Source organism: Vidua chalybeata, chromosome 21 (genome assembly GCF_026979565.1).
Source record: "Vidua chalybeata isolate OUT-0048 chromosome 21, bVidCha1 merged haplotype, whole genome shotgun sequence".
Taxonomy (NCBI): domain Eukaryota; kingdom Metazoa; phylum Chordata; class Aves; order Passeriformes; family Viduidae; genus Vidua; species Vidua chalybeata.
Window position 1 is genome coordinate 4,069,937 of NC_071550.1, and position 26,086 is coordinate 4,096,022.

At 42.7% G+C, this 26,086-nt stretch overlaps 1 protein-coding gene across 3 annotated transcripts in view; it reads left to right on the forward strand.

The window, feature by feature from the left end:
- Positions 1-26,086, forward strand: part of AK8 (adenylate kinase 8) — a 66,308-nt gene that overhangs the window by 37,740 nt on the left and 2,482 nt on the right. For 2 of the 3 annotated variants that reach the window (XM_053961793.1, XM_053961794.1), the window contains one exon: positions 2,184-2,325. In XM_053961793.1, coding sequence (XP_053817768.1) covers positions 2,184-2,325 — 142 coding nt within the window. Of the gene's footprint in view, positions 1-10; positions 213-316; positions 372-2,183; positions 2,326-26,086 lie in introns of those variants that run through there. The other variant, XM_053961795.1, reaches the window with a different exon arrangement.

A 26,086-nucleotide genomic window follows, 5' to 3' on the forward strand; every position in this document is an offset into this window, starting at 1 on the left:
TTCCTCCTAGGCTGCAGTGTTTCTCCTTCCCATATGAAGGATGGAAGCAATCTGGAACTGGGGAATCTCCCAGGATCTGCAGGAAGCTCAGCAGCACAGGAGATCCATCTTTCTGTGCCATTCCTGGGCCTTCCAGCCTCTGCCCTGATCCCTGTTCACCTGACAGGGGTGTCAACTCTGCCAGAATCCTACTGCAGTTTTACTCATTGTTTGTAGGTTTTATTCCAATTCATCGCAAAATTGTTTTGAGCATTCTGAAATTAAAAGATAAAATCATTTCAGCTGGCATCTCTGTAAATCCATGTCAATATTCCAGTAGGAATTGTCATAAAATAACACAAGTGAAGGAAGTTTAGTGCTGCAGCCAGAAATTCGGGACTATGGGAAAATTCCACTGGTCTTTGTATGGAATGCATTCTTGGGAAAGAGAAGGTGGGTTTGTTTTTCTGTATTCCTGCTAGGATGTGTTTGGTTTGTATTAATTCTTGTAAGCTGGAGGGTGGGGAGACAACTGCCCTGGAAAAAGCACTGAAATTCTCCTGCTCTCCCTCCCATGCCTGCCTGCAGCTCAGGTCTTGGATGGGGAAGAAGCTTCCATCTGATAGAATTCCTTCCTGCTGCTGTGCTACTGTCGCAGTTAATTTTATGAATCCCATTTTTAACAGAGTACCCAGTTTTTGCATTGTCATTTTGCTCTTTGTCAAGTGTGTGGGTTTATTCCATTCCTTTTTTTTTTTCTCCTTTCAGCAGATGGAGAATATTACTCTCTTTAACTTGTTCTTTTATAATGTGAAGTGGATATCCTCAATTAATACACTAATCTGTTTCCTAATTAATTCCCTGCGGTTTTCCTCTCTTTTTGCTGGTACATTGAATCCTGAGTGCAGTTCTGTAAACTCAGTAATTTGATTATTTAAAGGAGAATTTCATGATAGAGTCACAATGTTAAACTCCAGAAGCCAATGGATTCTATTATTGCAGTTTAAAACCTGCTTGTTCTCGGGGTAGAACTGTGCACTGCTAATAATTCACTCTGCTAAAATCCAGGCAGATTGCTGTCAGCTTGTCCTGAAGAGAAGTGCAGTGCTAGAAATCTGACACATACACTCTCCTACAAGCACTTGTTGTTGTATTTTTGTATGCAGATGTGATGGCAGGGTGAGCATCAAAACATCAACCTGCCACGAAGGGGATTTATGTAGCAATTTCTCTCTTGTTTTCAGTGGAGGCACTGGTGTATAGACAGATAAAGGGAAGGGGCTCTCCTGGCTGCTTGGGAATTGGTTTGGCTGCTGCTTTGGGAAGCAGCTCCAGGTGATTTTGATGTCCTTTCTTTGGGGTTATTTGACACTGAGCCCAAGACATGACAGCAGTCTTTGGAAAATCTATAGTCACTCTCATTGAATGTAATAATTTAATTCTGAGCACACCCCCTCCTCCCCAAAAAAAGAAAAAAAAAACCCCAAATTTAAGTATCTTAATTGAAGTATTTTACTTTACAAAGACTCTAGTGAAAATGTGCAGGATACTTCCTTACCACTGTGTCCCACTAAATAGAATTTTAAAAACTCCATAGTAGTTGAAATCTTAGTCAGTATCTTGCTGATGTTCTCTCTTGCCCTAAAGAAAAATAATAATAGAGGAAAAGAGCTTTTAGCTCTAAAATTAGGGGTTAATCAATGCAGTAGTTAAGGTTGTTCAAATTAATTTTGAAAATTACTTTCAGTTGTAAGATCTTCAAGCCTTTGGGTAAATTGGAGCAGTAGCACACGTGGACTGTTGTGGCAGAACCATTATCACCTGCTGAGTTCAATCCAGAATGCTCAGAAATTCCTTTCCTGTCTCAGGATTTCTTTTCCACAGCTCGGGTCATTGTTTTTGCATTTTGATAAGATTGTGTCACACACGTCACTGTGCCACCAGTCCAGTGTGGCTGAGAGGAAAAAGGACATTGCAAAATCATGTGGGGACCAAGTTTTACCAAATCCTTTGCTTTGGTCCTATAGTTCCTTGTGAGTTTGGGGGTTCCATGGCAATAAATATACAGAAGCCAGCAATGCCCAATGCCAATCAGTCCTAAATGGGAATAACTGTTTGATTTGGTTCCAGAAGGGCTTGTGAGCATCTCCCTTCTCTGCAGACTCAGCACACAGAATAAATGTCACCTTTTTCCTCCTTTGCAGTGCCAGACAACCTTGTCCTGAAGCTGCTGACAGAACGGCTGAGTGCCCTCGACTGCCTGAGCAATGGCTGGGTGCTCTCTGGCTTCCCCAGGGACGTGGAGCAGGGAGAGCAGCTGCAGAAAGCACAGATTAATCCCAACAGGTAAGGGAGAAATCCAGCCATCACACCATTGTGGATATGAAAAAAAAAAAAAACTGTTTGTGGAAAGATACAGATCTTTATTGACGTGGTTTGTGCTGCTGCATCTTAGTTTTTGTTTCCTTGGTGAGGAAAGGGGTCCTGCTCCTGGAGAGGAGGAAATAGAGCCCTGGCCTGACAAATGCTCCAGATGGCCAAACTGTGGGAGAGAGAAGAGGTTTGTTGTTCTGGTTATTTGTTTGAGTTGCCTCTGAAGCCAAACCATAAGAAATGGATTAAAGTTTGGATTATATGAGAAGATGTGTTTTATTTGTAGCAGGAGGGGGGATCTACATCTTCTTTCTTCAGCATTGACATAATACCATGGAAATATATTGGTATTGCAAGGTGTTCATTATGAGACTTTTGTGTTTTGTGAAATAATTAAAAACAACATGAGAATTGTGTTTTATTTGAGCTATAATGAATTGTTCAGAAATGTAATATGGGAGACATCAGCATCCAAAGAGAACTGAGTGCCAAGCAAATAGAACAGAGTTACTTTTCACAGCTGGTCCAAAGGATTTAAAGTGCTGGTGCACTCATCAAAGCTGAGAGGCTTTTCCATTTCCTTCCCACACCTTCCTGGATCTGTCCATCCCACTGGCTGGCACAGTGGCCATTCCAAAGGCAAACATTGGAAATTTGTGATCTTTCTGCTTCTAAGGAAGATGTTCTTATCTGAAAACTGTGGTAGGAGAGGAGCATTACCCACATCAGTGTTCAATTTGGCAAAGTTTCTCTTCCTGTGTGATTGCCCTGGATTCCCTCCTGCACAGGGATAGGAGGAGGATGGAAAAGGTTGAGGTTGAGTAGGAGAGAGAATAGAGGGGAGTGCAGAGGGAGGGAGCTGCCAGTCATCCATCCAGGTTTGAAAAGGGAAGTGTGTGAACACAGCAGTAACTTTATTTATCCAAAGTAAGACCATGTGCATCCTAAGCAGGAATCCATTGCATGAAAAAAAAATGGAGAAAGAACCTCAAAACTTGTGCTGGACTCAGTGAAACATAATTTCCCCCAGATTATTCTTCTTGTGCATTTAGAAGGAAGGTGCTGAATCCCTGAACACCGTGAGTCCCTGAGATCAGTGTGAATACTGGAGTGTGCCCCATGTGCTCCTTCACAGCATTGAGACCTCATCAAGGGAGGAAGAGCAACTCATTATAGAATTGGATGGGTGGAAATTCAGCACTGATCCACTTGCTCAGCCTCCCTTCGCTTTAAAGAGCTCTGCACATTCACATCTGAGTTTAGAATTTGGTCCCTGTTTTATACAGGGCTTGAAGTGAGGGACAGAAATAGGCATTGAGCTCCCTGATTGATCTCAGAGCTGATATTTTCCATGAAGCTGAAGTGGCAGGGATGTGAGGGAGAGAGGGTGATTATAAACAAAAGGACACATTGCAGCATAGGATAGCAGGGCAGTAATTCAGTTTCAGTTGTGATGCTAGTTATAAAACACTATCTGCAGAGGTGGTGTTTCTGACATCAGGAGAAAAACCTGATAGAATTATAACCTTGAAATCAATCTGGGAATAGGATGCAGAAATCTATAAATCAGACACAGAACAATCTACAAAGTCTCATTTTTAGGAGGGCTCTGTTGATGAAATTAGATTAAAATAAATTTACATATATATCAAGTTTATTATTAAAATCTAGTCACATCAGTAAACAAAATTATTTGTGAAAGAGAATGTTACTCTGCTTTTTGAACTCAGAGTAGACCTCTTTGGCTGATCAGAACACAGAGTTATTGTCTGCTTGTCAAGTCACAAATCTATTCCTTAGAGCTAATAAATGGTTAGTGTTCAAATACTATGTTTTATCTGACTCCCTCCTCATAAAGCTACCACACATAATACTAAATTATACAGCATTGAGCAGGATCAGTCTCCTGACTCCTCCATCTTATAGAAAGAAAAACAAACCTAGTAATTGATGGTAGAAAAGAAGGAAAATAAAGTTATTTGAAAACAAACAAAATGGGCTATAAAGTTTGTTAAAATGTAATAATAAAAAAAAAAGAAAAACCTGATACAGCATCAGCTACCGCATGGAAAGAACTGCTTAGGAACAAAAAGGAAAATAATTCAATTTTCACTGAAAAAGTAGAATTAGAATTTGCAGTAGAATGAGGGTTTGCTCGTGGGCTGGCACAGGAAAAGCTGCAAACCCTGTCTCCCAAAGAGCCCAGGGAGGAGCGAGCTGCTCTCTGAGCTCCCCCTGTGAAGCAGCTCCTGCCTAAGTGGACAGGATCCTGCTGGCATTGAACTGGGGCAGCCTTCAGGGCAAATAAGGAGCTGGATCTGTTAATGGCCTCTCAGCTGGGACTAAAAGATTAACCATTTAGTGCCCTTAACCCCTTAGTGCCCGCCTGAGTGGGACTCCACAGCCACAGGGTGGCTGCTGAAGCTCCAAGCCACTGACACAAAGGACTGGCTTCAGTTCCTCACCCAAATGGGTGTTTTAGCTTTTTTAATTAGTGCTTAGGCAACAAAAAGAAATGTATAGTATGGCCATGGGTGGTTCTACTGAAAACTCAGTGTCATACCCACCGAAGTATTTTTTTATCCTTTTTGCTCTCTCTCAAACTTGGAGTTAAAATAAGATTCAGCAGCAGCAGCAGCAGCAGGGTCGTGCTGTGAATCTCTGGTTGTCACCTTCAGCTGGTTCCTGATCGTTCCTCTGCTGGGACAGCTTAAGGCAATCAGAAATTTAAGGATTCCCTGAGCCAGAGGATCCTCTGGAAAACTTCTGATCACCCCTTCTCCTTGAGTTTATAGTCTATTTTTAGACCTCTGGGTTTAACCTTCCACCAAACCACATGGAAAAGAGTTTCTCATTTCACTGGGTGTCATATCAAAATACTTCATCATTTTTTTTCCAGGTGCATTTCTTCTCTTGAGAAACATTTACAGATATTCCCTGGTCATGTCTCTCAACACTCCTGATTTTCTAAGCCTCTTGTATTTGCCCTTCAGTCACCTCTTTCCCAGACAAAGAACCTTGATTTGTTTATCCTTTTTTTTTTCCTAGAAATCATTTCACTCTTTTGATCATCCTGTTCTCTCCCCTCACTAGGAAGTCCAGCTTTTTTTTTTTTTTTTTTTTTTTTTTTTTTTTTTTTTGGTTTTTTTTGTTTTTTTTGCTGAGGTGGGACACCCAGACCTGCATTTGAGGGCAGCACTGTGTACTGGAGGTGGATATAATATGCATTTTTATTTTGATCTTAACTCCATCACTCATAATTGCTGATGTTCTATCAGATGTTACCGGGATAGATTTTGGAAGAACATCTTCTCTGTGTACACTGTGGTAACTGAACATTGTCTCTTTGACTGAAAATATACCAAAAATTTACAAAGTGTCAAAAATCCAAGTTGAGTGAGTTCAATCTCAGCAGAGATGTAATGAGAGCCTTTAACTCAAGCTTTCTGTATTAAAGTTGGAGCCAGGTTTGTGTTGGAGCTCTCCTCGAGCCCTCCCATCAGTGCCAAAGGCTCTGCTGCTGCCTCTCCTGGGATTGCCACTTCCCCTGCTCCATTATTTCCTTGGGTTTGTCCTTCTGATCTGAATCCAGGGTCAGTTATTTTACTTTCCTCTGTTGATTAATTACATTACAAATAATACAAGTGAACAGACAAAGCCTGGGTGTGGGAGAGCTGAGCTAAAGGATTGACCTAACAATACATCCATAATATATTTCTAATACCCATTTTCCAAACTTAAAGTTGTTTCTTTCCTAGTAGAGAAAATAAACAGCAACAGCTTCTCCAGTGCAAGCTTTCCAGCAGGGTTTTATTTGGTCTTCAAAATGTTGTATGTGGCTGTGTTCCCAATTATGTCATCTTTTTACATAATATATCTAAAGCTTCTTTTTCACCACGCTGCTGAGAACATGTATTCAAACATTTTAGGATAATGAAGTTCCTAATTTCTAAGGAAGAACCTGTGAATATGTTGAAAAGGGAGAAATCAGAATGGGGGAAAAAAAATATTTTCTTTTTCCTTTTGAACTACTTGGTCTTTACATGGGGCTTTCATATTTCTGCAGCTGATCCCAATGTGGATTAGGGATAATAAACAGCCTATTAATGGAGGCCTGAACTAGGAAATGGAGTTTGAATCAGCAGTAAAATTCAATGGCTGGCGAAGGTTAATAACTCCATTACTATCAGCTCTATTTTTGAGCCGTTTGAAGAGCTGGGTGTTAGCCTTATCTTACTCCTCATTAATTGAGCTAATAGAACCCCAGTGACCCCACCATGCTGCCATTATCTGAGAGTTTACCAGACATGGACTGGAATACTTATCACTGAATATGTATTCCTCAGATTCATTTTTATATCAGAAATATTTTTGTTAAACATCTCCTGCCTTCAGGTTCCTTTTTTTGCCTTTTCATTTCTTTGCTGCTTTTTGTAACAGCTACTTGTTTGGAAATTACATGTAAATGACTTAATTAGATCCCTATCAAGGAACAAGCTAAATCCCAAAATGGTTGCATCAAGGAAACATGATAGTGATTGAATTATTCTTACATGGAAAAATCTTACAGAGCATTTAAAAAACTTTGACCTAATTTAAATGATGGATACTGTGTATTTATAATAGGTGTGGTTTTAGTTGATGGCATACAAAAATCTGATGAGTAGCAAAGAAGAAATGTTATATCTTATTTTCTCCTCATTTTAAGGCAAAAAAAAAAAAAAAACCCTACAGAGAAATGATGTGGTAATCAAGGGACTAAATCAGTATAATAAAATTTGCCTGCACCAGAGAGACAGAGGAACTGTAGAAAAAGTCCAAGTGAACTATACAGGATTTGGATTAATTTGTAAAATAGTAACAATAATAGGCAGCACAATTCTCTGTTTCAATCATTCTCATTTTTTCTCAGCTCACTCTTCCAGCCATTCTGTGGCTGCTGCTTTAGTGACTCTTGTCTTCACTATCACTAATTGGTTTGGGTTCATTTTCCCTTTGCATTTCAGCGCTCCCATCTCAGCTGGGCTCTTCTCCTCCATCCAAAAAAAAAACAAAACCAAGGGGCAGTGGGGGCTGAAGGAGGCAGGTGCTGCAGAGCTCTGTGATGTGCTGATGGAACAGAAACTTGCCGGGAAGTGTGGTTTGGGTGAGGAATCCTGAGCTGTGCTCCCCACTCCTCTTACCCACGGCCACAGCCCTGCTCTGAGGGACCACAGCACCCTGGCCAAGGGGGGGAAATCACAGCTCCTGCTCCCCAGCCAAAATCCCAGTCTTTACTGGGCAAAATTAGCAAATCTTCCTCTCACCTGACACTTGTCTGCTTCACTCAGGGAGTGGGATCAGTTTAATCCAGTTTCTACTGCTGTAGCCTTTTCCAAGCTACAGGACTAACTCAGTGATTGTCTTCTCTCTTGATGTTTGGACACTTATCCTGCTCATTAAAGATTGTAATTAAGTCATTTGCCTTTGTTTCCTGATCTGCCTCCAGTGCAAGAGGCACCACTGGGCATGGAGTGATGGGCAAAATATATTCAGGAATCTCCCATTTCCTCACGTGTCCCTCTGGCAGGAGGGCTCTGCTCAGCACTCCCAGGGGTTACACGTAGTGCAAAAACTCACCCTCATTCTTTTGTCCACACAAACCCAATGGAAGCAGCTCCTTGTTCAGATTTCTGAGGTTTAGCCATTGGTGGGGAATTCTTACTCTCCATTCTCCTCCTCCTCAGACTGTGCTCTCTCTCCCCTCCTAACACTACTCTGAATAGAAGCTCTTGCTCTTAAATAATCCAATAGATAGAAAATTGGATGATTACAATAAAAAGATTATGTCACTTCTGCTGCACATTCTGCCTGACCTATATTGGTCCCATAAGAGCCTTTCTCTCCTGGGGAGAAGCATTAATATGCATCTTGAGCCAGCAATAACAAAACATCAAATGCAGTTTTAAAATCTTTCTGTGGGTTTTCTGTAGGATGCTGCATTTGCTGTCACAAGCTGATTTCGCTCCAACAAGAATAGGAGGTATATTTGGCTTCAGTTGTGGGAGGCAGGGATTATTTTTAGAAGTTACCTCATCTCATACAAGCTCCTTTTGATGGCTGGAGTTTGTGTGGTGAAATCCTGGATACAGCAATTAAGGAGTGCTCTGATCTCAGCAAGCTTCCAAAGTCTCCAGGAAGAGAAAGAAGACAAGCTTCTACTTCTAAGTCAGTATTTTTATTTTTACTGTTATTTTTAAGGACCCAACACCGCATGCACAACCCTTTCATTCCATTTACTGCTGAAAGGAGGGAGAGTTTCCTGCAGTAACGATCTCTCACAAATGAGGAAACATTAGGGAACCTGAAAACTTCCTATCCTGGTTGCCCTTACGTTGGAACTGTTTCTCCTGGAAGTTGCCACCAACATCAAGGCTGCCTGTCTGAACTCAGCACCAAACTGGAGAGGGAAAATCCTGTGAAAGCAGCAGAGTCTGGGCTAATTTTGATGTCTTTGGCACTGGTAGCAAATTTTAGACAAGACAAAGCAAGCCAGTCGTGTCCCAGTCCAATGACAACTTCGTGATACCAATCTCTACAAATCAGCAAAGCTTGTTCAGGGCATTCACCTAAAACACGACTTTGGTTTAAGGAATGAAGTGAAACAGCCAAGGAAATCCAAGTGCTATCATTTAAGTAGTAGCTAAGTCTAACCCTGTGCTTTCTCCCTCTGCCCTCTCTGCTCCAGTTTTTAGTCACACATTTTGGAGCATCCCCAAGAGTTCACTGAGCTCTCCTTCAGGTCTCTGTTTGCTCTCTGGGCTGACATGAATGATTAATGGCTGGGATCCAGCAGTGCTGGGGGTGCTGTGGCATTGCCTGAGCTCCTCCTGCAGCTCCTCTCGAGGCTCTCTGGCCCAGAGTCCCTCTGAACCAACAATTCTGCTGGGATGGGTACGTAGGAAAAGCTGTGGCTGCACTCATGCACCATCAGTGCATTTCATGGTGTGCAATGCTGATTGGTCTCACAGCCAGTAAATAAAGCAAAATATGATGTGCTTTGTCAATTCTGACTATTTCCTCATGGTCTAAGGCAGTCATTTTCAAAACTTCACCTTAATTAACTCAGGAGTTAACACACAAATAAAAAGCATACACATGCAAGTTTCTAGCATTTTTGTAAAGATGCTGGTTTTGAGAACTGCCTAGAACCAGAAGAACTTTGCAAAATGAGTGAGGGAGAAAAACTTTAAATATAAAGACATGGCAGCATTTTAATTTAATTAACCAGGGCATTTGCTTTGCATTGGTGTAGATAAAACTGAGGAGAGTTTTGCATGTGTGAGAACTGTAAATGAAGACATTTAGTGGCTGAGGAAGCACGAGGGGAAAGGAGCGCTGGCCAGTGTTGTCCAGCATCTCCCATCATGATTGTAGTGTGGTGGCTGAATTTGGCTGAATATTCTTCTGAATAAATGCAGCAAGGCCACCCTTACATCTTGTACAGGTTAAAACTGAGTTTATGAACTCCACGATCACTGGAATTCAGAATTTCTGAAAAATTGGACAGAATTTCAGAATGTTTGTAAAATATGTAATTTCTGTAAAAACATGGACAGGATGGTGCCAGCTGTGCTCTGATTTAGTAATCTGGTTGGATCTGGGAGTAATCCCAGAGTAAGGCTTTACTCAGAGCTCGTGTGGCAAGATTGGCCCATGCAGAAAACCCTCAGCAGAACAGGAATTGTGCTGCTTTTCCTTGGAGTCTCCAGGCTGAAGATCTGGGAAGACAAGTGCATCAGTCTGTAGCAAATATAATACAGTTTTGGTGATTAAAACTGACAAGTAATATTACATATTGAATGGAGACTGGTTTGTCATTACCACGAGGATTAGAAAGTGTAATCTTCATTAAAACATCAGTGGATTTACTGCTGTTTGCCTTGGAACAAGATATTTGCTCAGAATTTTCCAGTGAGTAAATTTAGTAAGTGCAGGGCAATTGAAGAGAGGGGAACTGAATCCTGCCATAGCTTATTCTGCAGGAAAGATGTGGGAATGATCCCTCATGTCTGACAGATGCACTGGATCCAATTCTATGGGCTTGGATCACCTGCAGTCACATAAATGTATTAATCACTATCACTTAAACTGCCCTCCTTTGGCTCAGGTGTAAGAGGTGACCCAGGGCTTTTATCCTTTGCAAGGATCATATTTTCTGTCCCTAAACCAATTGTGTTTGCAAAATTCCATAGTACAGAATGCTGTCCTTTGAAATACACTTTGTGAAAGATTTTTATCTATTCCACAGAGGCTTTTAAACATTACCCTTTCCTAACAGGTTCTGTAGCTCTTAGCTCAGCAGGGCACTGCCATGCTTTGATAAAAATAATTCTTTAAAAATTGTGGTGTGTCATTCTTTTGACATAATGCTGATTAATGTCCCACTGATATTCACTGAGTGAACAATCCTGTTCTGTTGAGAGAATGACCAAAGGCCAAGGTACAGTAGGTTAAAAGAGTAATGGTTTCATTTAACCTTCTAGTAAAAGCTGCTGCTTCTGTGAACATAATTTAAGCTGATTTTCAGGAGAAGTCAGTAGGAAAAGTTCCTCCTCACATACTTGCAGTGAAATCAAAGGATTCATATTGCCCATGAATGTGCCCCAAAGTTAAACAGATACAAAATAAAGGAGTAATGGGTTTTCTCAACCCCTTGAGTCCTGTTCAGTCTTTACTTTTACTTTTTTGTTTAAACACTTTGCAGCAAGACCCTGAGCTGTCAAAGCTAAGTGTGGAGAACCTGCCATATTTCTGTAAAGTTTTCTTTCTCCTTTTGAAAATCCATTTTTCTCACAGAATTCAGTCTCCAGTTGTACATTTCTAACCTCCATGGACGCACAGGTTTAACTGGCACGGGAACAACTCCTTAGCTTTCATTCCCTCAGCCAAAATTTAATTTAAATTTGGAAACTTGCTGCCAAGTTTTTGTTAGAAATATTATTGCTTTTTTTGTTAGAAATATTACTGCCAGTCCATTACACTGAATCCAGGTTTTTATTACTTTTCTGTGAATAAATTACTGACATGCATTGTACTTTGTGACTATTAAAAAAAATCAGTGTGCTCCAGTTTTGTAATTAGAATCACAGAATCCTGAAGGTTGGAAAAAGATCTTTAAAATCATCAAGTCCAACCTTCCACCCAGCACCACCGTGGTGTTCACCACTAAACCACATCCTCAAGTGCCACATCCACATATTTTTGAGTACATTGAGCACTTCCCTAGGCAGCCTGTTCCAATGCCTGAACACCTTTTCCCTGAAGAATTTTTTTCCTACTATCTAAACTTCCTTTGGCTCAACTTGAGACCATTTCCTCTGGTTCTGACAGCAAGTAGGTGTTGCTCAGAAAAATGTTGTGATCCAACACAGCCAGCCCAGTGGTGGCAGGAGAAATGGTTGGACACAATGACCTGGGAAGTGGAGGAATGAATTCAGTTCTTAATTCAGTTCTTCTCTGTGGCTGCACATTTGCATCTCAAACCTGGGAATTTTGACCAGCTCAGCTTCCCAACTGCCCTGTCTGCAAAAGCTTGAGGGGCATCTTTAGCTTTATTAAGCATCACCTTGTTTCACTGCTGAGGGCAGGAGAGCTCCAGCATCAGGCTGGATATTTGGGTTTGTTTCTTGTCTTGTAGGATTTCTTTTCTCCTGTGGTTCCTAAGTTTCTCCTGATGGTATCTTCCTTCACCCCATCCCTACCTGACCCTGCTCTGGATCTCAACTGTTGTTTTACCTTGTTGATGTTTTGTCTATATTTGCTTTAACCAGATGCCCCTCTTTGCATGCAGCACTGGGACTCATCCCCTCTCTCCTATCAAGAATAATTATTCTCCTATCAAGAATAATTAGCCTTGTAAGACTAATGGAAGAAATCGTGTCTAATTACCCTGTTGAAGGCCCAATTATGTTATTAACATTTGTGGGCTATAAGCTAATGATGAGGGGAGCCTCTCATTTGCATAGCATTAAGTTAATTGAGCTGGAAGCTATGGGGTGGATAGCAGTGATGAGAGCAAGATTCTGTTACAGAATGGATAATGATGACCAGAGCAGGACGATTCACCTGACAGTTTTATTAATTAACAGCTATCTGATTACCTCAAAGAAATGGCAAGTGGCAGTGCTTCTGAAGGAAGCTGCAGTATTTTTTTTAATGAAATACTGTGGATGTTCTGGGGTGATTTATGGTAATGGCAGTGTAAGCTCCCTCCTGGAAGCCAACACAAAAACTTGTTCTGGTTTCCTCCCTGCCCTTAAAAAGCATCCTGCAAAGGGCTGATGTTTGTGAATATTCCTCGTTCTTACAAGGTGCACAGAGTCTGTGTGCTGCTGGGTTTGTGTGGTTGTCTGAACTGTGCATTTGGAAAATTCTTGATTGTTGGGTAACCTGGAAGCTTTGCCCTCGGAGGAACCAGAGGATTTGATTTTGTAAAAGGTGGTTTTCATTATGGTGTTAGGCAGGATTCTGTGTTATATTAGTGGGCAAATAATATAAACATTCAGCTTTTCACATTTTCTTGGTATGTGCAAGCTGCAAGTGGAGGTCAGTGCCCTTTCCTTCAGTTTATTTCTGTGTACAAACAGTTATGCATAGTGGGTGGGCCTTTTAAGGAACAGGAGTCTTCATTTAAAACAGTTCTAAGAAGAAAAATCCATCTCTTTCTTTTTTGTTAAACGCCAGATTCTGTCTGATTAATTCCAAACACATTGTAATTCACAACAGGTACAGTCAGAGTCTTGTTTGAACTAGAGTATCTTTTGGGGGAGAAATCACTCTGTTTAAAAGTTGCCTGTGCAATCAATCCAAGAGTGAATAACTTCCTATGCAGTTACTCATTATTAGAATCCCACACCTCAGTCATGAATGTATCTGAATGTCAAATATAGTTTCCAGCCAGCAGATCTTTTATATTTTCTTCATCTGCTCTGAAGAGCCCATTATTAAATCCCATGAGCTCCAGACCTTACCTAGTGACTGAAATCCTCAGCTCATCCTCAAAATTCCTTTGACCAGACATGTCTCAGGAAAAAAAAAGAGAACACTACAGATTTTAACCTTTCAGATAATGACTTTTGATCCATCTAAGTGGCCTGATAATTAGTGTGTCAATAGTAATAGACTTGTGAAGAGCAGAGACTTACAGATAAATTGTATTCACTGTTATTTTCATAGAATCATAAAATATCTTGAGCTGGAAGGGACCCACAGGGATCAGGGAGCCCAACTCCTGACCCTGCACAGACACCTCAACAATCCCACCATGTCCCTGTTGTCCAAATTCTCCTGGACCTCTGGGGTGCCATTCCCTGTGGAGCCTGCTCAGTGCCCCACCACCCTCTGGGGGCAGAACCTTTTCCTAATTCCCACCTAAACCTCCCCTGGCACAGCTCCAGCCATTCCCAAGAATTTATGTGCAAAAGGTTTCCCTGTGTTCTGCATGTGGCATTTGTTGGGCACCAAGGAGCTGAGAACATTGATGTGATGTTGGAAGAGAGGCCAGAACTTTAATTGCTGCATAGAGACGTTGACAAATCACCACAGGCACTGCTGGTCAACAGGAGAAGAGAAGAAAAATGGAAAATCAGAGATGAAGGAAGTAATCTGGGGGAACAGCTCCTGATCTGAGCTGTTCAGTGGTCCTGGCTCAGAGCAGATTCCAGGGGTTGAGGGTTGATTGTTCCATGTAGCTGAGCTGCTGTGCTCACCTGTGTGATGTGGAGCAAGTCAGAAGCATTTGTGTGACATTTCCCCCATCTCCTTCCAGGCTGTGATGGTTCAGAGCCTGTGGCTGTGTAGAAATCACTGGAAGAGGTTGTTCAGGACAACCAGCACAATGAATAAAAGCCTTTAGTGGAATTTAAACCCTCCATCCTCCTCGTCCTCATTAGCTTCCTGTAATCACCAGCCCACACAGTCAGTGTGGATAGAAATATCTTTACCATATAAATTAGATTTTCTGCAAGGTGTTCTGTGGTTCACCACAGTGCCTGGCTATGTGGAATAGACAAACACAGATCTGATAGAGCAGGAATTATGTATTTAATTCAGAGTTCTGTATAGAGTGCTCATAAAAGCTTGATCATGATAGAGGGGCCAATAAACATTTGGGAACATAAATATTTCTGTAGGAAATGGCTTTGTGAAGCATTTAGTTGTTGAGTAATAAGAACAACAGAGAAAATCAGAGTAACAGAAACCTCTAGGTACAGATCTGATGACTTATATATGTTGCAATGATAATCATGGTGAGGGAGAATTTTTATGGGACGAATACATCGAGTCCTGCCAATTTACTAATGAATCCATTTTTCTTGTGCTTGCCCCACTTGCTATCCCTGCTGTTCAAAATTCAGCTTTAAACTTGAAAAGCAGTGGATGGCACCTCGGGGTGCTGAGCTGCTCCTCTGAGTTTGTGTGAGTTGAGTGTTTTGAGTCTTGGGCCATTTCTGGAACATCCATTACTTGTGTATTTAGGCAGCAGTCCAGCCAGACAACACAGGGACATATATTTTAGGAAAGCACACATCAAAAAGTGTTTTAAATGGCCAAATTGTAGAACAAAACATTCTGGCAACACAGCTGGTGCTCTGTCAGTCTGTGGGCTAGAAAATAAGAAGAGAACCTGTAAGAAAAATAAAAGCAACCTAGGAATAGCTAATCAGGTTAGAAAGGAAGTTTTGGCTGCAAGGATTTTTAGGGCTATAGAGAAAAATTGAATAAGATTAAAAAATGTTTGTCCATCCTGTCTGACAGATGTGGGAGAAGATGGAATCATTTGTTACTTCTCTGTTTTTCCTCTGAAAACAGCAGCAGCGATGAGCTGGCTGGCACAGTGAAATGCAGTTAGCAAAAATAATGGGAGTTGAAAGTTTGACCTTTTGTGATGGAAATTTGATATGAAAAAAGGGTCTTTTGATAATTTCTCTATCCAATCAGATATGGGAGATGTCTTGATCCTGTTTCCTTATTTGCATGCTGACTGATCTCATTTGAAAACCCAATCATTCAGAAGTATTGGGACGTCAACAGAAATGTTACAAACAAGAAGTTGTTTTATCTGAAAGGTCTGCAGGATGTCATCTCTTGTTTTTCACTCCAGTGGCCTGATCTCTTCTTCATGATTCCATGTTTTTATTGGCAGGATAAGTTGAACATATTGAAATGCAAATAGCCCTTTCCACATTGAACTGAAATACAGGAGTTTTTTTCTGTATGATTGATTGTATCCAGGGCACTTCAAAAGACACAAAGAAAATACTTTCTGCAGTGCCTCTGATTCCTTGACATTGCCAAGTTCTGACGTTTCCTGTTAGCAATCATTGGCACAGAGTGATTCCTGAGCCTGCTCTCACCTCTGCTTTTCTGCCATGTAATGCCCACAGTGCTGCTCACAGTTCCTGGGACAGAGTCTGAGCTCGGTTTGCACGAGCACTTTTGTTCAAACCAACGCTCTTTGTTGCTGTCCCAGGTGCTGAATGTCAGAAACGTAATTGAATGGGTTTTACCAAATTGCAGATGTATTTAATGCTGCAATGGGTACTTCAGAGCCCCCCACGATCACATGTAGTGTGTAGGACTGTCCCCATGATGATCTGGAAAGTCAGATTTCACAGCCGAGGCACTGCCCACTTAGGTGAGTTTAGGATTAACTTTATTTCTCAGACAATTTAATCTTTCTATTTTCTAGAGCAGGCAATCCAATTTCCATTTTACTCAGCCTCCCAGAGGGTTGATGACAAGTTTTCCTGCTGTGTGACTGGTGTCACTCTCCCTTATTTCAGAGCCTACCTGTTAAACTAAGCCAAAGTTTTGCGTCACTTAACCCAGAAACTGGGGACAAACTATCAATACATGGTAGTTCTGAAAAAAGGGAATTATTTAAAATATTTTTTTTAATTTGCATGCTTTTTAACATCAGTGTCAAGCTATATGAGAAATCTTTTTTCTTTAGCACCCCAATTTTTTTCCCACCCAGATTGCCCTGAGCCTGCTAATCTGAGTGTTGCCCTGGGAAATGGGATGTGCAGCTCCTTCTTTCTGGGGTCACTTAGGTTTGCTCTGCTTTTTAGAGAAAAGTAACCATTCACTGAATGTAGGTCTCTTGCTGAACACCTGCTGGCTTGCAAAGACATCTGGATTTCTGGTGGAGGGCTCTCCATAGGGATTGCTTTCCAAACCCAAATCCTGGAGGGAACAGGTGCAGGGAAAGGGATGAACCAGATTATAAACTTTACATAATAACTTATCTTGGAAGTTGCTGAGCTGGTTTTTGCACAACACTTTGGAATGGAAAGCTCCAAATTAGACAGGTCAGGATTTACCACAGAGTTCCTCAGGTGGGTGACAAAACACTTTGCCAGGGACACATGGAGGTCTGCAGTCTTCATCACTGAGTTAAAGAAACCCAGTATTCACCCAGCTTGTTGTTTACTCAGTAGGTTCCAGGGTCTAACCACAAAATAGTGCCTGTGTGAGATGTTTATCTGATGGTACCTAAATTCTTCTGCAATACCTCTGGATAGGGGCTGGGGATTTCACTGCTGGAAGAACATGCCTGTTTTGACTGAGGAGTCAAAACTGATAGGCCCCTTCAAATCCAGAGAATCTGTTTCATCAAACCCTGTGGCCTGTCAGCTGTGGGGGAGTGCTTTGTGAAACAGCAGGAATGGCAAATTCCCCCATTCCTTGTGCAGCAAACTGGAGTTGTTGGGATGAGCAGCTCGCACGACTCAGCAGCTCCCTGAATTAGACACCGAGCGTTCTCCCGGATGGGAAATCAACCTCCTTCATCTCTCGTGTGTTTTAGAATATCAAACCACCCAAGTTTAAACACAATGTGTTATTCTTGATAACCACAGCAATCTCGCTCTTCCTTGCTGGATTTTTCTAATACACTTTCCTCTCCACCTTCCTCGTTCTCTCCTCAGTATTAGCAAAACAAAAAGCAGCTCAGCACACCAATATTTTCTCCACGGTGAAGTCAGCATAGAATATTAGTGTCCAAAAAGTTGTAAAACAAAAGACTATCATATGTTGCACCTTTTAATCATGTAATTGCTGAGTGACATTTAACTCTGAGGCTTTAAGTTACTCCTTTTCAGCCAGCCTTCTCCTCGTGCCCCTCTCGTCCCTCCCTCCTCCCAGAGCAACCTGCTTTTGCAGAGTAGTGCTTTAACTACACTGAAGTTTGGCTGGGCTTCTACATATTACAGCAGCAACACGAAAGCAAACAATTGAAGTATTTGAGAACAATGAAATATGTATGGCTATCTGTGACAGCCCTATAAAGCAGAGCAATTAGCCGCGTAATCCGAGAAAGCCAAAGCGCCCGGCAGCCCACGGTTCCCTATTAGTTAAATGCTTTTTGTACGTCCTCATCCCATCAAATCAACTAACACTTCCTTTAATTGGTTCATGAATTATACAGCTCGGCTGCATTATAATTTAATCACCAGTAAACATTCCTGGGGCCTGCTGTAAAGTGTATAGCGCTCATTAATTCCTTAATTTCAGCAGATGGAAGGGGAGATCGGATGAACGGTGGCAGTACAGAGCGCCTTGGGCAATGGAAGAAGGAAAAAAAGGTGGGGGGCCGTTTAGATTTTTTAAGGGCTGTCAGAAACTCAATCTGTGAGCTGTCAGCAGCCTGGACCCGCTCCCCCTCCCCGCCTCCCCCTGCCTTCACCCCACCTACCGCTGCAAGTGACTGACGGATTCATATGGAGCCTTGTCAAGCCGTCTTTAAACATCAAGCCAGCGGGTAAACCAAGCCCAATGTAAATTAATTCTTGTCTTACGGGCCCCCCTTTCTCTGTCCCCATGAATATTTCATGGCGGGCAGCATAAATATTAATTCTAATAGCTCTGCACAGTGGTTATTATTTCTGTTTTATGACAAATATTCATAAAATATTCAGGACCCTTTTTTAGAACATTTACACACTTGATTGTGAAATTTTCCAGCTTCCTGGGGACACAGTAAACATATTGGGGTTCTCTTGATGGACTTTTTTCTCTCTTAATTAATACTACGCCACATTAATATTTAATCAGATTTAGTTTTCCTTTCCCCACAAGTGAACCCTATTACATTTGAGGATTTATTTGACAGTATTTAAACAGGGAATTTTTATTCCCTATTATGAAATTGGTTTCCTTTGACACATATATAAAATGACACATTATAATCCATTCTTTTATTCCCTCCCCTTGCCCCCAAATCATACACTTTTTAGGTGTATGTCAGTTCTTTTATTTGTTTTTTACGTACCAAATATCTTACTAATGACAAAAGTTAGTGTTTAAATGTTGGAGGTGGGGGTTAAACATCATTTACTGTAAATTTGGTTCTGTTTATTTAATCAGGAAGAAGAGTATAGGTTTTACCCTTGTTAGGAGCAGGAGGTGCTGGTGCCAAGCTGCAGACAGGTAGCAAAGGCATCAGTCCTGAGATGAGTTTGCTGGTGCTTAACCCTGGAGTTGTTGCTCTGCTCCACATTTGCTTTGCAGAATCTAATTATTGCAGGGTTGCAGGGATCTGAGGAAACACGCCTGCATTTTGGGGAGAGGGTTCAGGTTCCTGACCTGGGGCCTCTGGGCTGCAGGGGCTGTGGATTATCTGAGAAGGGGTTTGATTAACCTTGTGCAGGGCAGAAATCGTCCAGCCACACTTCTCTAAAGCACTGCTGGCTGCCATCTTATTCTGTGATTCATAAAGCACCGCTGGAATGAACTCCAGGGGGAATGCAAAGATGCTGGAATAACAGCTGAGAGTAAGGAGGAGGCAAAGAATAGAAATGAGGAGAGAAATGTAAAGCAGTTTTGAATGCAGGTATTAATGCATCCAAGCCACTGATTACACACAGAAAGAGTTAATGTTGCCTCCTCAAAAGAAGCTTTAAAAATGCATTGAAGCCACTCCTACGAGCACATTTGCTCTCTCTGTGTGCCTCTCACTGTGCTCTGTAATGTTTGCACAGCCCCAAGTCCTGCAGCCCATGGAAGGGCTCTGGCTGCCCAAAGGCCTGGGGTTCCTTGCTGCTGTGAATCCGTGCACCAGTCCATTGCTGTGTCAGTGCCTGTTCCCTCTGTGGGAGCTGGTGTGGCACCTGCTGGGACACTGCTGAGCCACCAGGCTGCTGGGGTGGGACACAGGAGGGACCCTGTCACCTCAGCTGTCTGGGCTGGTGGAGCCCAGCTCATCCAGCTGGGGAGTGGAAAACATCTACCAGAGTCAAAACTCTGCGCTGCTGCTGAGGGGATGAACATTTGCAACCACAAAGGGTGTTGTTCACTCACTCCCCTGGCCAGCAGCCATGTCCTGGGAATAGTGCCCCACTTAGCTGCCTTTTGTAGTTATTCGACAGAAATGCATCCATTTGAAAAGATCCAGGGTCTGGAAATAGCTTCTCATGCCATGAATCGTTGTAAGAGCTCAATGAGCAAAACACTTGTGCTGATTAACCTGTTTTAGTGTTTATGCAGTGTATTTTCCCTTATGGTTGAAACCTAGAGGGTGAAATTACTTCCCAAAATAGAATCAAGCATCTTTCATCAGAAGATATCCCAGAGTTTGAAAGAAATCAGTGAATAAAACGTCCCAACAGCTCCTTCCATAAATAAGAGATAAAGATCATTTTATCCATTGCAGAGACATGCAGGAGGACTATTTAGGGTAGGGAATAAACTGTGATTCATGTCGAGTCAGGGGTGCAGCCTCAGCAGAGCCTTTGTAGTCTGCTTACCCATGGGCAAAACACCTGGTGAGAGCTGCACTGAACCCTGAGCAAGCCTTGGGAGAAGGTAGGTGGGATCTGTGTAAACAGTTTTCATTTTTAAGAGGAGGATTGGGGATGCAGAATGTGGTTGTGGAAATGTAACATGCTTGGCATCCTGTGTCTGGGCCATGGTGCTTGAGAAGAGGCTTAGCCAAGGTTTCAGGTTCAAGGTGTCTTTATGCCATAGGACAGGGGATGTTCTTTAGAGGAATTGATTGATCCAAGTCAGTATCCCTGGCTGGAAAGTCAACAAAGATAAAATAGTTAAGGTTTTATCTGGAATTAGGTACTTGGGTTCAAATCTGAACCTTCTCATACCTGTCAAGTTGGACCACTAACTTGATTTGTCATGTTGTGATCACTCAGTGGTGCTACCCAAGGAAAAGACCTTTTTGCAATGCTGATAATTTTTGTACCCTGACCAAAGCTGCCATCAAGCTCCTTTCTGCTTGTAAAATCCAGAAGTTTGTACAGTTTTGTGCACTTTTTGAAAGTTTTAAAAGCTAATAATACAGTCAGTTATAACAATGAGAGTTTTAGGACAGTTTTTAGAGATGGTTTTGTCCCTCTGCCACTTCAGTCCATGATTCCCCCAAGGCTTTTCCGTGCATTTGTGAGAACTCTGTGATTTCCTTCCCCACCTGCTTTGGCTCCTTTGTGAACCCAAGGGAGGAGCTTGTGTTTGTGCCAGGGATCACACAAGGACTGTACCTGTGGTGGCCTTTTAGGACCTTCTGCATCCTTACACTTCAACCTCAGCTCTTTCTCAGCTTTATGTTTCAATTACAGAACTTGTAGCTGTTGCATTGCCAGAACAGAGTCCTCCAGGAGAGTTGTTTTCCATGAAGAATTGTGCCATAGCATCAGGAGCACTGTTGATATCTCCATATGGAGTAAGATGTTCTGTGCCTCATGAAAGGCACAATTATTTGTAGCCTTGAATTTGACGTTTTCTATTTGTCTGCCTGGAAAAGGAGATAACTTTTTGTTTCTTCCTCTCTCTTTCTTTCACTCTCTCCTTCCTGTTCTTTTTGCTCTGATTTAGCTGAGGGTCTGTCAAAGTTCTGGCAGCAAAGTTTGCTGTAACTTTGACATCACACAGGCATCTGATCTTCACTTTTTTTTCTTTTCTTTTTTTCTTTTTTTTTTTTTTAAGCAGACTGATGTGGTACGTTGTAAACTGCCAGGAGCACTTGCTAATTTAGTACTTAATGACAGTCACAGAGAGTGTTTTTCTTGCCCCTGGAGAGGTTTTAGACACAGCTGGGGTAGATTTGCCACTATCAATTATGCACAATTTTAAACAAGAATTGGCCAGCAGGGGCCTCTTTTTTTTTGCAGAGTGCAGAGCATGAAGAATGGGAATATGGCAGCTGGTACCTGCCTGCGACAGAGAAGATATATAGGAGTCAAGAAAATAAGGGAAAGATTAATAACTTACTATTTTTAAAGTTGCAGCTTCAACTCAAAAGTTTAAAAGCTGCATTAAAAGTGGCCCAGTATTGGCTGGTGGTGTATTTTTGTTTTAATTCAAGCATCCAAACTTTGTTGCAAAGCTTGACCTGGCCCTGGTATAGCCACAAGCAAGTCAGAAGTCTCTGTTTTAAAAGCCAGGTAGGAATCAGGATCCTGGCTCAGATATCCTGTTGTGTTGTCCTTACATCCTTAAATGAAAACAAGGTATGGATTTGATTTCATGGTATGATCTGATTTCACTGACAACAGTTCTATAAAAAGGGCTTGGCTTTGGGCTCCACTCCCCCAGTGTCAATGCAGAGCAACTCCAAGCAATGGGAAATGCCAAGGATGAGAATCTGACCTAAGTAAATAGCTCAGGTCTAGAACAGCCAACATCTGGATCCATCTAGGTCAGCCTCATGAAGCAGATGTGCTTAAATGACAGGACCTGGCTCCCAGGCAGAGCTTCAGCTCTCTGGAGATGTGAAGGCAGCTGGCAGGGCAGTGGAGCCATCCTGGAAAGGGACTGTCCTTAGCAGGAGCATTCCTTATTCCCTAGCACAGCATTCCAGGATTCAGGCACACCTGCTTCTCTTACAGCAACACTCAAAATCTTTCCCTTAGAGGTGTTGGAAGTCAGTGTGGTTATATCCAGAAAAAGAAAACCACCACCACATAAATTCTTGTGAGGACAGCACTGAGCACTGCCAGTTGTTAATAACTTGGATTAAGTGGGTTGGTTGCCATCTGGAACAAATGCAGCTCAGGATTAGCTGAATGCTGTTGTGTAGGTCACAAATCCTTCACTTATGGTGTGGTTGGGACACATTTTTCCAAAAATCCTGTCTCACAATCCAGGGTGAAATAACACCCCTGCCACCCCTCCTCTTCCCTCTCCTCCTCTATTTACCAGGGGAAGCACCAGGATGCCCTGGTGACCTCCAGGCTCTGAGATGACACTGTCTGAACAGTCAGCAGCCAGAAGTGGCTGGAATACTCTCCTGGAATGCCAGATGGCTGCTAGGAAAACAGAGTTACATTCCAGCTGCTAGGGCTGGAATACATTTCATCACCATCCAAAGGCAGCAAGTTCTCATTTGACTGGGTACACAGTGAAGGTGTCATCATCATTATTAATTTGTTGGAATTTAATCTCTCTAATGTATCTGGAAGCTGCACTAGATTAGATAAATGATGTCAAGTACAGTGAGGAAGAGGCAGGATTCTGACACACAGATTTTTTGTGCCTTTTAACATTTGTGTTCACAGTTTTATCATCTATAAAAGCTGACAGGACTGGACCTTTTCCCACATATGCCTCTCCTGGGAGATGGAACAAAGGAGAGAGGACAGAGCTGTGCTTAGGAATCTCTGGTTTCACTCAATGGGAGTCAGGGGGATGTTTGTCCTCAGAGACCTCAGAGGCTGCACCAAGTTTCCCCCACAGTCTCCAACTGGATGCCAGCGATTTTTGGTTGCCCACAGGTGGGTTCTGACCCTGTGGCACAGGAGTGAGGATTCCTGGTGCCCCTCTGGCCAGCCCTCCCCTCCCCTTGCTGCTGACTGACACCAGTCCCCTCCTGCAGCTGAGCTGGGAGCTGTGAGGAGCTGTGCTGGATGCTAATCCAGCAGGGTAATGTCGTGTACTTTGATATGAGGCTGTGTTTCCTCTCCTCCCTGTCTACCAATTCTGATGACATCTGTTTCATATTTCCCCTTGATAGGAGTTGTGACATTACAACATACAAAAGCCTGGCTGATTCCTAAAGTGAGCTTTACAGGGATGCATTTATGTGAGAAAACCACACCCGCTGTGTGGAAGGGGCCAAGCTCTGCTTGGAGAGGAATCCAGTACTTGCAGGGAGTTGCTCCAGTTGCTGCTGGATCAAGGTCATGGGTGCAGCCCTCTGTGTGACGAGGATTTCCAAGAGAAATCCATCAAATGTGTTACCTGGGCAGTTGGAGGGTCAGCTTTATTATGTGAGCAGAGTCACAGGAGCCTGGGCAAGGGACAGAGGGCAAATGTTGCTCACAAGTGCCTTGAGGAGCTGCAGGAGATGTATCAGATAGCCAAAGCTAACACTCCCCAGCCTGCATCCACGTAAGCAGGCTTTACTCCTGTGAGTAAACCTCCTGGGGCTGCCTAATAGACTGTGTGGGGTATGTATCCTTCCAAATGGTAATAAAGCTTTCTAATTGGAAGTATTTTAAGTCTAGACTGCAGTTCTGTCAGTGTTTTTCCCCTTCATCTTTTTTTTTTTTTTTACCCTGCTTCTGAACAATTTTAAACTGACAGCCCTGGGGGAGTGTTGTTCTCCCTTATCTGTGGGAGATGTGTGGAGTGGCAGGGTAAGGCATCCCACCTTCCACTGGAAGGACCCTTGGACTGGGAGTTTGTGCTGCTGTACAGTGAATTCTGTGTGTGCTGTTACACAGTGCACGTGGGGGAAAAAAAAAAAATCCATATTAGCAGGGATGTCTGCACCCTCCCACATCTTCCCCTCCACTCCTCTTTAATGGTGACACCAGACTGGATAATAAGCAGCATCTTGTTTGGAAAAGAAGGGAGTCTCAGACAAGGCTTTCAGAGTTCATTTTGTTGGCAGCTTTTTAAGTGGAGTTTTTTAGGCTCTTCTGTTTCAAATACCATAATACTTTTCGTGTTCCTAACTATGAATTACGACAAGCTTTCTTGATATGCCAGGTTATAATCCTTCAGTGGGTTTGTTTATCTCAGGATATAATAGGAAGCCATATCAATTATCATGACTGTATAAATGTTGTTCCTCTCTACTAGAATATTCATCTTGAGACATATCATCAGATGTTACCTGCTCTGACAATCACGTTTTTGTGCCATTGTTGGGCAACAGAAACAAAGAAAAACAAAATGTTAAGAGTGTAAGGGATAAAAGAGTGTTGAAACTGTTGTTCTTTTCCTGTCTTTGGAATCTCCAAGATCTTGAATGTTTTATTCCCGGCTGTTATTTTGTTACCACAGTGTGAATAGAAGTCATTATCTGTAAACATTTGAAAAGAGAGATGATTTTCATAACTTTAAATCCTACAAAGGATTCTAGTAATCTGCTATGTGCATGCCAAGGTAAAGCTCAGCCTTTCATCTGGTCTGATCCCACCCAGTCAGTGTAAAATGTTCCTTTGGTGAATGTCTAAACCACGCAGTATCTCCTGTGAGAAGCAGACAAAAATGAAAACAGGAAGCCTGGCCTTGAAGGCAGCAGCAGGAGAAGGTGTGTTGTGAAGAAAGATGTATTTACAGCCTTCAGCTTCTGCTTCACTGGGAAAAATTATATTCATAGGTTCAAAGGGAGCCTTATTTTTTATTTTGTTCTGAGCTAATTGTTAAATGTGATCTTTGTGCAGATCTGCTCCAGTCTCCAATAGCTGGGGGACGGGGGATTCATGTCTGCTCTCGCTCAGCAGTTTGTCAAGAATTTTCTGCTGAGGAGCTTTGGAACACAAATCTAAAATTAACAGGAGCACTATAATGAACCAAAAAGACAAGGAATCAATGTGGGATGGGCACAGCAGTTTATATGCAACAGTGGGATGTGTCTGGGTGCATGTGGGGCGTGTTGTTTTCTGGTTCTGCATCCTTCATCCACGTAAGGGGGTTTGTGTCATCTCTGTGAAATGGGTTGGCAAGCCCTGCTCCAGCCCCCAGTGAAAGCTGTTCCTGGTGTGGGGCCCACCCCAGTGACACCGTGGGGCTGCCCCTCTGAGATGCTGTGCAGCTCTCACTCGCTCAGGCTCCATGGGAATTGCACATTCTGGTCTTCAAATGAAGCATTCAGCATTAATATTTCCTTTTAGCAGTGTCACCAGCAAGGCCCAGCCGTGCTGAGCTGCTCCCCGTGCCCTGGCAGTGCTGATGGGGGGCACAGGGAATTGTCAGCAGCATCATGGGGCCTGTGTTCTGTCCTACCACTCATCCTGCCTTGAAGGATGCAGGGCAGGAGTGGGAGAGCAGAGGACTCGCTCTGGGGGGAGACAAGGGCAAAAGGAGTGGAAGTGGACTGAAGCAGCAAGAGGAAAATCCCCCTCATGGGCACTGGGGAGATGCATAATTCTGGCAGCCAAGCTCTTTCTCTGTCCTTGACAGGAACAGCAGAGGTTTTTATTTACCTCTGGGGTCATGTCCTTGTGATTCTGTTTGCTGGGTGGGTTGGGAAGTGGATCTGGAGAAGTTGGGAGGGAAGTTCTGGGGGGTGAGCAGGCTGGGACAGACTGAGAGAGGCTCCAGCTGCAATTGCCCCACCCTGAGCTGTCAGAGCACCCAGCACACACAGACCTGTGCCAGAGAGCTCCTGCCTTGCTGAGCCTGCAGACCAAACAAAACATGAGGAGAGGCTGTGCAGAAATCCTGTGCTCACGTTTGTGACTCTGCAGGTTTGGGGGGGACTGTCACTGCCACGACTGCTCTTTCTTTGGTG